General features: G+C 23.3%; 1 protein-coding gene across 1 annotated transcript in view; it reads right to left on the minus strand.

The window, feature by feature from the left end:
- Positions 1–10075: 10075 nt before the first annotated feature.
- Positions 10076–12858, minus strand: part of LOC129956425 (RNA-binding protein 33-like) — a 43838-nt gene continuing 41055 nt past the window's right edge. The window contains exons 18-20 of the mRNA XM_056068307.1: positions 11636–11740; positions 11232–11320; positions 10076–10484 (exon numbers count right to left, since the gene is read on the minus strand). Of these exons, the coding sequence (XP_055924282.1) occupies positions 10436–10484; positions 11232–11320; positions 11636–11740 (243 nt within the window). The 3' untranslated portion in view covers positions 10076–10435. The remainder of the gene's footprint in view (positions 10485–11231; positions 11321–11635; positions 11741–12858) is intronic.

Genomic DNA, 12858 nt, shown 5'->3' on the forward strand with positions numbered 1-12858 from the left:
TTTAAAATGCTGAAAAATCATTACTGCTAATCATATCTTTTTAAAAATTAATTTGAAGAATATAAAAGAAAATTTATTTTTAAAAACCAGGAACTAATACTTCTTTGCTTTTTCTAAGAAAGAATACACATTCATGTATACAAAAGGGGTTTAAAAAAAGAGAAGGAAGGGGGATTAAATTCATCATGTTTTATATTTAAACTTGGATTTTTTTAGACTATTTAAATTAGTACTTTTTTATAAGAAATTTTTTTTAAAAAAAAACCTTAAAAGTTCACTGCATGAAAAATATTTGATCAAAAAAATATGTACTCTGTAATGAGAGCAGTGACAAAGAAAAAAAAAAAACTCTTTCAATTTAAATACATTTAGCATTGTTTAAAATATATCACAAAACATAAATAAATTTTTGCTATCTGAATATTAATCATTAAAAGCATAGATGAAATTTTAAGTGTGAATGTATAAAATGAAATAAATTAAAAAATAAATGAAATAAAATAATATGAATATTGATATTGAAAAAATGAATTAAAATATTGTAATATATGATAGATTAACCTTCTAGCACACTCATACCTTTCCATTACAATTTATTTTTCTTGCATAATTCTAATTTAAACAAAAATAATAATTTGTAACAAAAACATTCAAAAGGAAGAGCATTTTTTTTTCTTTCCCAGGCACATTGAATTTCTAATGATAGAAAATAAATAAAATGCAATGGAGTAAAAAAATAATAATATATACAAAGATCAGTATTTTCAATGAAAAAAAAAATTAATCCCCTAGACAGAACTTCTTAAACTTTCTCAACTCGCCTTTTTGAGAAGAAAGACTTTTGTTATGTTTGCTGAAAAAATTTGCAGCAAACATAAAGTTGAAAAATATAAATAAGAACATGAAACCTTATTTAAAATTTTTTAGTGAATTAGGAGGAAAAAAAATGATTACACGGATAGAAAAATTGAAAAAATAACTTTTAAAAATTTACTGTGCTAATATTTTTTTATTTTATAATTGATACATATAATTAAAGAAGCTCTGCCTTAAATGGTCAATTCTCACTTACTATTGACAAATACAGGTAATTCAACAACAAAGTAAAAAACAGGAAACAAAAACTCACCTCTTAATGGACAATGATCATCATGTTCAGTAAGGAAATAATGAGTTAAATGAACACGTGTTTAAACATCGAGAAAACTCGAGCCATTTCATCATTCGGCAAATGTTTGAATAAGTGTAAAATCTCTCTTCAACATTTTGTCAAATTGTATGAATATCAGCACACACAACTTTTGAAAAATTAGACAAAAAGGTTTTCAGATTATGTGAATGATTCATTCACAGTTCTCAAAGGAAAGCCAATTGTATTATAAAAATTAATGACATATTTCTTTAAACATAGTTTCATAAAATATAGATTTGCTCTATCAAAATTACTGTTAAAGAATAATGTTACTTTATTAAAAGAAATATAGTTTAATCTAGAAGTAATTGCATTTAGAGGTTAATATATTACGCTAATTTCTTTCATTGAAAATTTAAAATTGTAACCCAGTTTAGCAGACTAAAATGGATTATTTTTAAATATTTACAATGACTAAATTTATTTTAAAATAAAAGAAATTCTAAGACTCTGGGATGCTTCTGCAAGATGAATATTATTCAAACCAGTGAGTATGATATCATACAATGATTCGTTTCTTTAAACAACGGATATAAAACTGATATCCACAAAAAAACACCACATAAAAAATTAATTACATACATTTTAACACAAAAATTAACGGCATTTGATTTCAAAATGTAAGCTGTAGTATTTTTGACACTATTAATGAAATACTTTATATTTTTTGTAAGACATTTCCTAAAATGCATTTAAAAATAATATTTTAAAAAAAAACAACATAAAAATGGTTTTGTTACTAAGTTAACCATGTCTGACATATTACTACTTAGGGAAAGAAAAATCAAGTTCTTGGCAGGAATATATATATTTGTCTAACCTATATTATCTTTTTATATATAATTTTTATATATCACTCCCAAAACTAATAAAACTTAGGTATTTACATTGGAAACAGAATAAAGAGTTAACAGCATTGTACTCAGATTATTTCATATATTCAAAATTATATCCATAATCAAGGTTATAAATTAATTCTAATAAATTATATCTTTTTCATTTTTTCATAAAATAAAAATCGAAGCTGTTTAAAAATGAAAATAAATTTACCCATAAAGAAAACTTTTTAATGTGAACTTGTAATAATAGATTAGCTAAAATTAGATATTTCATTTTTATAAAAGAAATCTGAAGTAAGCTATGTTTAATGAGCATTTAAATCTACCACCATTTGATCTGGCTGTAATAATAATGGTTTAGAAGCATTTCTTTGGAGATCTTGCACAGTTATGTCCTAAAATTGACCGTAATAGATAGCATAACTGCCTTTTCTATACAAAAAAAATTTTAAATTTAAAATAAAATTAATATTATGTATGTTATGAAGCATACATTTGAAAATATTGTTATTTTTTGTACATTTTAAAAAGGGGAAAATTGATTAATAACAATACTGTTCTGATCTAATAACAATTTGCAAAAGACGGTGTAAACAATAATAGAAGAACAATATAAATCAGAACAATCAACTTAAAAAAAATATTAAAATCAAAAATTTTAAAACTAAAAGAATTTTTTTAAAAAAATTCTCTGAATTTTAAAATAAAAATATTTTAATTTTACAAAGTTAAATAACTTTTACATAAATTTCAATTGTCTTTATAAATCAAATAAATAAATCTGGATAAAAAAAGGTTTTAGTCTGCAAAAAGCAAGGTTTCTTTCAGAAACTTCAGCTTTAATTTGCATGGCTACTTTTCCAATATCAATTAAAAATCGCATTTTAATTTAAATAAAAAAAAAAACCAAGGTAATGCATTTCAATTAAAAAAAAAACAACAAGGTATAAATAAAGCATTTCCAAACAGTATTTAAGTGAGGAAATAAACAAAATATGTTAAAAATAAGAACCATTTGTTTTCTTTAAAATTAAACTTTAGATTCACAGAAATACATTTTAAAGCACAAATTAAAATTTTAAAACATATGTGTAAATATTTTTAAATTTCCCAACAATAAATAAAATATTTTTTAACATAAGCAATTTTCAACAGTAAAAGAATTTTTAACTTAAATATTTTTAAAATCTTGCAACAAGAATGATATATGAAATCATCTAAACTTGTTATTTACTTTTACATGCTGTAAATGGGAATGCACTGCAACTAAAATACTACTCATGTTTTTAACAAAAAATTAAGGGCTTTTAGAAAACATTGAAATTTTATCGAAAGAGGGATAAAATGTTTGGTGCATTCAAGACACATAATTATATCTAGATCTCTCTTTAATCTTTCATAAATTAGAAGTTAAAAAAAAAAAAAAAAGAAAAAAGAAATGCAAGTAGTAAATATTTGTAAGTACTTGCATAAGAAGTACCCTCCTTCATTGTATATAGCTTTCAAACTTTTTTAAAATGCCACTTTTCAAATTTTTTGAAATTCTATTACTATAACAAACATATTCTTTAAACAAATAAAAATGAAAGAAAATATTTTCTGATCAAACTATATGACTTGCACGAAAACATTTTCCTTCAATTAATTAAATAACATAACAACTACATTAATAGTAAATTTATAACAGAATATACAAATACAGGCAGAAAAAAGTAAAATAAAATTTATAAAGTTCTTGAATAGAAAAAGAAGGTACTTTTGTAACAATACAACACAATGCAAGATCAGAAACAAATAAAATGAAACTATTGATAATGTTCAAAAATATCAAATTTAAAAACAAATCAAAGGAATATTATATAATATACTGGCTCTCTGAAATCTTGGGCATTCAGTGCAATTAATACTCTTTAATGAAGAAAAATGATATACTTGTCAAAATTTCTCCATTAAAAAGTTCAATAATTAGTGAATTTTAAAAGAACTATAGAAAATTATTGAACATCTAAAAAGACTGAAAAAAATATTACTCTGCACAATTTCTAAAATAAATTCAAGAGACCTGATCTTAGTAATGCTCCAAATTGAAAGGGAAAAAAATTATGTATTCAATGAATGTATCTCAATTCTTAATGCTACTGTGCATAAAAAACTCAGCTAAGATTCAAACAACACACAGAAAATTGTTTAGAAATCTACTTTTCATTTTTATGAAAAAAGAAGAGCAAAATATAAATTCCAAGGAAAAAAAAAAAAAGAAAGATATATAAGTAAAACTGGCTGGTCCACTTTTTTCTTATTATGAAGTATACTGTGCTGTAAGTTTAGAAATCCAAAATAAAAGTGGAAATGTTCATTTGGGAAAAAATTTATCAGAGATAGAGACTGATTCCAAAAATTAATGCTAAGAAAATTGGAGAAGAACATGCACCTGAGAATTCATGGGATTAATTTATCTATTCATTTTATCTTATGAAAGAAAGCAAAAATTTTCATGATATAGCTTCCTTGTTGCAATTTATGTTATAACTCACATTACATGAATAAAATTTGGAAATATGATTAAGAAATCATTTATGTTGACATTCTGTTTCTTGAAGGATTTTTAACTTCTCTGATTGCATCTTAACTTGTGACATAATTTGGCAATTCAAAAAGTACAACTAATTACGAGATTAAAAAAAAACTTCTAATATTATATAATAATTTTTATTATTACCTAATAATGCTTATTATTATTATCTAAAACAAAACTTTCCAGCCTTGGGTGAGGCAATTTAATAAAATTTATGGATTCCCAAACCTATGATTTTAAAAAATCCTGATCTATAACATTTATAAATGAGATGTGTCAATTATTTTTGAGAATAAAAGTGCCAAAGATATCAAAATGTTACACAACAAATTTATCTTATTTTCTTTTTCATTTCACTTTTAAAATTATGTCTTCTTTTTTTCTTTTATTGCATTGAATAAGAATAATCAAAAATCAAAAATAAAAGCTGGAATAATGCAGCAAGCTTAAATTGCATAAATACAGAAGAATTTACATAAATTCTGAAAGTTTAAAAATATGCCTGTTTACGGAATGCACAAAATTTTGGAGAAAAAAAAATCAGTACCAATTTCAAACATTTACAATAATTTATAAAAAGAAAGAAAAATTCAGTGATATTAAAACAATGATTCAGTTATAATCAGATATATAAAGGAATGAAACAAAATGCTTATACAGCAAATACTACAAAGAAATCAAAGAATGAAAAAGTGTTATAAATGCCAGCTTCATTTAATAAAGCTTTCAATCATTTCTTAGAATTTTAAAACATTTATCTATACAACTTTCAGAGAGCTAGATATAATTATGAGCATGAAAGCAGTCACCATATTTTGATTCAAACATCATCTTATCAGTATTTTCAGAAAAGTGGTGAATAACTATCAGTAAAATACCAAGCAACAAATACTCACGCAAAAATATACATAACAATAAATACAACAATTCAATTAGTTCTTAATGATATTTTAATTTATCCAAATATTACAACGGATGATACAAGATTTCACTAAATGATAAGCTAAGAAATACAATCATATTACATGTCAGCAGATTAAAAGAATTGTATCAATTTTAATTCACCGCTTTTATTGTTAAAATTTCAAATGTGAAGCAGAAATATTGTTTTTAGAGATTATTTGGAACAAATGATTTTAAGGTGTATATATATCTGTATATATATTGAGAGATATAATTATGAGCACGAAATACAAGGAACAATATATTAGCTACAATTCTTAAATGAGATAATCATTCATTCTTTAAAAAAAAAAAAAAAAAAAAAAAAAAAAAAAAGAAAAGAAAAGAAAGAAAGAAAGAAAAAAAAGGATAAATATAAAATGTTATGTAAATTCTGGGTTATTAACTAAAATAAATATAATAGTTAATTAAAGAGCCAGATGTAAAGGAAAGAGAAATTAACTACAATAAACTAATATATAAAGTCAAATAAAGAGAAATATCATATCTATATTAAAATACATTTATATAAAGGCCTTCCTTTTATTACCTTAATTCATATATATTCCTGTGATCTTTCTATGTTTTATCAATAAGAATTCAGTGCAATAAAATTTACTATGAGAAACATTAAAAAAATAAATGAATTTTTATAATAATTTATATATTTTTTGCAAATTTAAATTTTATTATTCACTTAAAACCCTGCAGCCTTTTTTTAATAAAATTCAACAGCTAAAGAATGCTGAAAGTTCTTAATGAAATAGCAGTCATTCCACCAATTAAAAAAAATCTGTAAATGTTAAACTGCATGATAAAATAAAGTAAATACAAAAATTCCTATTTAAGTACTTAGCCAGTTAAAAGATTAAATGTTTAATTTTTATTGATGCTAATAACTAGAAGTGGGAGGATAGAAAGAAAAGAGACTATAAAATTTAACATCCCATGCATGGATGAATTAAAAGCAACACAATTCTTTAAAATAAATCATGTTTTAAAAATAAACCTAAACAAAACATAGTAAAGAGCTATCAAATTTATTCCCAGGCAAATTATTTTATACAGATACTTGCATCTGTAACCATTTTCGTATTAATACATTTATTACAATATCGTCATATTTTGCAATTTCTTTAAAGTTCTATATATAAATAATTGCATAATTACATATAGAAACAAATGCAAGAAAACACTTATAAACTACAAATAACTGATTTTAAACAAATTAAAATAAAATGCAATCATATTTAAGCAATCTGATGAATAATGAAATTTCTAACCTCTCGTATTATAGAATATCAAAGCAATGTGATAAAGTCATCAATGAACAACTATTCTGGAATTCATTTGAAGATCAAAAATTTTATTTGGTAATGAAATTGTTGTACCCAAGATTTTCATCTTCTAGGTCAACATAAAAATTTCATTACATAATAAAATCCATATTTCGGCATAGTATTAGATTATTAAAAAGCCAAAAATTAAAATTTCAAAATTTATGTACAATAGCAAGACAAATTAAACAGCTGCAAATATATCATGGAAAATATATCGTGAGTACCTTTTACTAAAAATATAATAATGACTGTTTTATATAAATATAAAACAGTAAACAAAAGTAAATAAACAACTAAAAACATTAAAAAAATCAATATCAAGCAATTAATAATAAGAAAAAGAAATGCTCAAAATTATGCTTACATCTCATTTTAAAATTACACTTTTTAATCTTTCTTAAAACTTTTCTCAGCAGAATAAAAGTTTTTAAGGGCAAAACAAAATTGTATGTTATGAATTCCAAAATGCTATTCATAATGAATAAACAAAGAAATTTGTGAAAAACACAAAAATGTTAAATAAGATAATATCACATCTTTATTCTTAAAAAAAAAAAAAAAAAAAAAAAAAAAAAAAACTATACCGCAAAACCAACGTACATTACATCTCTGTTCATCAAAGCATATTAAAATGCTGGCTACCATGGAAAGTTTGGAGTTTTTTCAAACAGAAACCACCTTAACTTTTTTTCCCTTCAATATAAAAGCTGTCAACACTGATAAATTAGTAACTATGAAAGTGTTAGTTAATCATTGGTTGAGAATTTATAAAAATTCATATTTTGGAACATGAAAAATAGGGCTAAATTAATCAAAATAAAAAGAATAGCTCTTTGTAACTATAGCAATAATGCTTGTTATTGCTCAAAAAGTTAGAAAGATGTTCAAAAATTTACAATTCTGAGTGAAAGAAAATACAGAACACTTGAAATGAAACTAAGCATTTGATACGAGCTGTTACCCAAGCTCATTAAGGGATATCTACCCAACAAATAAAAACTACTACATCTCAAAATTCAAACCTTCTTAAGATTAAATTGATTTTCAAATGATGTCTTCTCACAATGTGCATAATTTTAACATTTTATGACCCAAAATAATCTTAACACCAGATTATAATTTTTAAACAGAAGCAAAATATGAAAAAATATTTCATAAGTCACAGTATTTTATTTTTATATATGTATGATATGATAGTATTTTTGACAGTTATTCCATTTAACATACAAATAATTATCATAATGCAAATATACAACAAAATGGTCAATTTCCAACAATAATTAAATTTCTTAACTCACATGAAAGATAAAAAAATAAATTTTATATTCTTAGTTTACTTTGCTTTATTATTCATAATGAACTCACCTTTTATCTCTTTTATGTAGGAGCACATTAATGTAATCTGAATTTGCTTAATTTTGTGACAAAATTTTTCAGAACACCATTAAATAATTTGTAAACATTTTACTTTTAATTATTTAATGCAATTTAAATAGTCTTTAAAATAATGCATTTATAATAAATAGAAATTTTAATATCTCATGTGACAGCTAACAAATTTATAATAAAAATCATCAAAATTTTAATAAGTACTTGTGATATTTATAAATATTTCAAAAAGCTTTTTGTTAGCTGATGTGAAAAAGACAAATGATGATTAGAATATGTATTAGAAAAATAAAAATTAACATAAATAAATTTACTTACTTTGATAATTTTTTATAAAGCATATCACTTTCATAAATCACTGAAATGGTGACTGCTTATGTCTGTCATTTTCTCAATCAAATGGTATTAATATATCAATAAACTTTTAAAAATCATAAATTTCTGCACTTAAAAAGATTTTTCAAAATACATAAAACTAAAAAAATAAGCAAAGTTTATTTTAATATAAGATATAATGGTTTACAAAAATATTAATGTACAAAGTCATTCAAATTTCAATAAAATTGTCCATTGATGACTTTTAAAAATGAAATACTTGAAAAGTTGATTGGACTGACAAAAATACAGAAAACTGCATTATGTTCATTAAAAATTCATCAAACTTTGAAATATTTATATTATTAATAATAATGATGATTCATTGATTCAATAGGGAATAAAGATCAAATACCTTCTTACCAAATTCAAAATAAATGTTATACATTTATTTTCAAAGTTAATCTTTCTATTAAACAATAAAAATAATGATTCATGCATTCATTTGCAAGATACTGGAATTTTCCATATATTTTGGAAATTTTTTTTTTCAAAGTGAAAATAAAATATCAATAGGCTGCAAATATTTGAGACATATTTTACAGTTTTCAAGTTTAATTATTGTTTCTATAAAGGACAAATGCATAGCTCTAAGTTGATAATATTCATTTCAAAAATAGCTACATAAAAGAAGCTAAAAATTGAAATAAATTGGTTTATAGGTTACATAAACAAATAATTTTCATAAAAAAAATGTCAGTTGTTCATTAAAAATTGAAGAATAGATGTGAAGATACAATCATAATAGATACGACTTGAAATTGAAGACTCCTTGTTCATTTTCTTTAGAATCCTCACTGTGATATTGAAGAAGCAGAATTAAAAGATGATGAAGAAACAGGAAAAGTAAAGTAGGTTTTTTTCCTTCCAAAACAGCTTTTATAAGCTGAGTTGCCCCTCCCTCACATCCTTATGGCATGCTTATATTTTACAAAAAATTATAGACACATAACCTTTATATATCAGGATAACTACCAAACTGTAAAAATTATATTTTATTTACAAATATAAATAAATATTGTTGTCCTGGGCTTAGATGCTTTTGTTAAGAATATATATATATATTAAATTCCATGATTAGCAAAAGAATAGTCAAAAACCAAGTTCAAGTGTTTCTAACATAACTGAAAGTAGAAGCATGCATAAGAAACTTTCAACACATTTAACAAAAAAAAAAAAAAATCTAATCAAATCATTGTTCAAATTAATGCGTAGAAAAGCAGTTTAAAAGTACAACTGCTTTCTATGCAAATCAAATTTAAACTATAGCTTAAATATCATGATTAATTAAAACCAAATTCATTGAGTTATCCAGTAATATATATAAAGTTTATACATAAATATTCTTTACAACATAAATTGAAATTAAATAATTAACATCAGAAAATATGCCCAAAAGTAACAAAATTTTAATTTACTTTACATAATTCAGACTTAATTTTTGAATTCATTTTCTATACTGGAAAACATCATACTTCCTTCTTAAATCAGAAATACAGAAAATAAAACATTTGTTTTTGAATGAGAGAGAGATCTAAAAAAAACATTTAATATTACATCAATATCAATAGACACTTCTAAAACTAAGAAGGTTTTGGATATCACATTGCTTTGCATTCTTTTGCAACTGAGAAAAGTTCAAAGAAATAAATACTGGTTTCCAAACATATAGTTTCATAAAGATATCATCTTTGATAAATATACAATAGTTTCTTATAAACATCTATAGAAGATCAAACTTTTAAGAGTCTGCACAGAAAAGTAGTATGTGCAATTGCTTCCATTATGTAGTGAGTAGAGACACTTGAATCATGGCAAGATCCAGCATATGCCTATGAAAAAAAAATATATTGACATATACTGGTTAAAATTATTAAAATATTTTAATTATGGTTGATCAATATATATTTATAATAAATTTAATTCAATGCATTTTCTTAAATGATATGTAGAAGTTTAATTTAATTGTATAAATGTCCTGTTTAGACAATATAAGAAAGTTATTTTGGGATGGTGTCATGAACTTGAAATACAGATATGACGATGATGACAAAGCTAGTATGCATGCATGTACACATATACAAACACCTCCCCCTCCCACAAAAAAAATCTCCTTATATATCAATGGATGGATATTAGAATTAAGACTAATTTAGACATACATGAGAGATCTTCAATTAAATTAATTTCAAAATCATAGCCGTCTGGCTAAATAAAAAATATTTGGAAATTAAGCCATAAGCAAAGCACTATTTTCTTTAGCATAAGAGAGAAATAATCCATGTTAATATAATCCTAGAAAATCAACAAACAAAAGAAACTCAATAATCTAAATTTTACAGTTTTCAACCCTTTTGGATATTAGAACTACTTAATTCTAACAAATAATATAAAAACCAGCAATGCAATTTACAGAAAATTGAATATTTATCTCCTGTCAAAATTACAACATAAATTTTAAGAATTATATACTAATAAAATGATATACTAAAGTCTTAAAAGAATACCTTAAAAAAATACACATTTTCTAAAATAAACATAAATATGCTCAAACAAAAGCATTAAATGAGACACATTACCTCTGATATTTCTTCTGAAAATTAAGAGCTTGAGATGGTTCTTTAAATTTGATAATAGCTTTTCTCTGGTCTTTAATCAGCTGAATTTTCTGAAACAAAAGCAATAAAAAATGAATAATTAAAATTTAATTCTAATTAATTAATTTTTAATTAATTTAATTAATAATTTAAAATTTAAATGAATAATTAAAATTTAATTTAATAAAAGGAATAATACAGGTTTCAAAATTGAAAAAACAATTGAAAGTTACAATTAGAAGAAATGTTCGAAATATATGTGTAAAGACATAATCAAAAATAGTACATGAAATATGGAGCATATTTGAAAATTGTTATGATAGTCTGATTACAATCAAAATATTTATTTTAAACATTAAATAACTAATTTAAACAGAAATACTAACTTCAACAACACCAACAGAAGAGCATAATTTTTTCAACTGGATTTCACTAGTTGAAGATGATAGGTTTTCCACTGATACAGAATGACAAGTTAAATTTTCAGTATTCTGAAACAACAATAAGGATAACAAAAATATTCAGATTCACAAATAGTCTAGCACACATTCAATAAACTTTACTTATACATTTTCAGTGTTTGTAAGCAAAGATCAGTCTATTTAAATGGAACAGAAATTGAGAAAAAGCAATAACAGACTCAAACTTTTAAGAAAATCTAACTCATAGGAAAATAATAATTGGAAAACTAACTTTATAAGCTATAAATTACTGCTCATATTAAGAGTCTGCAAGTACAATTACATTTTAAAGTCAATTTTTTAAAGTCAATTTACTAAACTAAAGCAGCCAATTTTTTATTTTCAACATGAGATGCTTTAAATATTGAAAGGACAAGATATACACTGATACAGAAGATAATCAAATAAAAAAAAATCAACAGAACAAAAAAAGCAAATTTATACATTTAATATTATAGTCTAAGATTGGATAACTTGACAAAATAGAAAAGGTTATACGAACTCATCACTGAAGAATGATTTAGTTTGTATTTCTATACGCCTTAAGATTATTCCCTGGTAGACCAACAATTAGTAGCAGATTCTGAACCGAGTTTACACCAATTATTTGTCACTTTGCTTTCAAAATAAAAGGGAAATATTTCCATACAGTTTACTCCTCTCTTTTTTTACCATTGTGTTGAAGTACATACTTTGCTCATAATTAATTTTTAAAAATGGAAGTTTGAGAAATACCAATTTAAACAGAAATGTGATACAATATTTCAGATTGTGTGTGATGGAAAATTTTGTGATGAAAAATAATTAAATCAACTATTTCATCATACTATTATCTTGATATAGCAGATACATAAAATGCTTTAATAATTAAAATAATAATATTAATATTAAATAATGATAAAATTTAAATTCTATATACAACATGCTTGAATCAAACTATAATAAATTGAAATACAATCCAATAAACTGCATGATCATTTTTGCCCCAATTAGTCCCATAAATACAAAATTCACCACATTTTACAGTTTTTGTTCTCAATTTATTTAATGCAAAGAAACATTTTTTATCTATGAAAGTTGAAAGAAATAACACAAAATCTTATGATTGAATTGAAAGTTCTGCAAAAAGCATAGCTGAAAGCAATCTG

This window comes from Argiope bruennichi, chromosome 11 (assembly GCF_947563725.1).
Source record: "Argiope bruennichi chromosome 11, qqArgBrue1.1, whole genome shotgun sequence".
In the NCBI taxonomy this organism is placed as follows: Eukaryota; Metazoa; Arthropoda; class Arachnida; order Araneae; family Araneidae; genus Argiope; species Argiope bruennichi.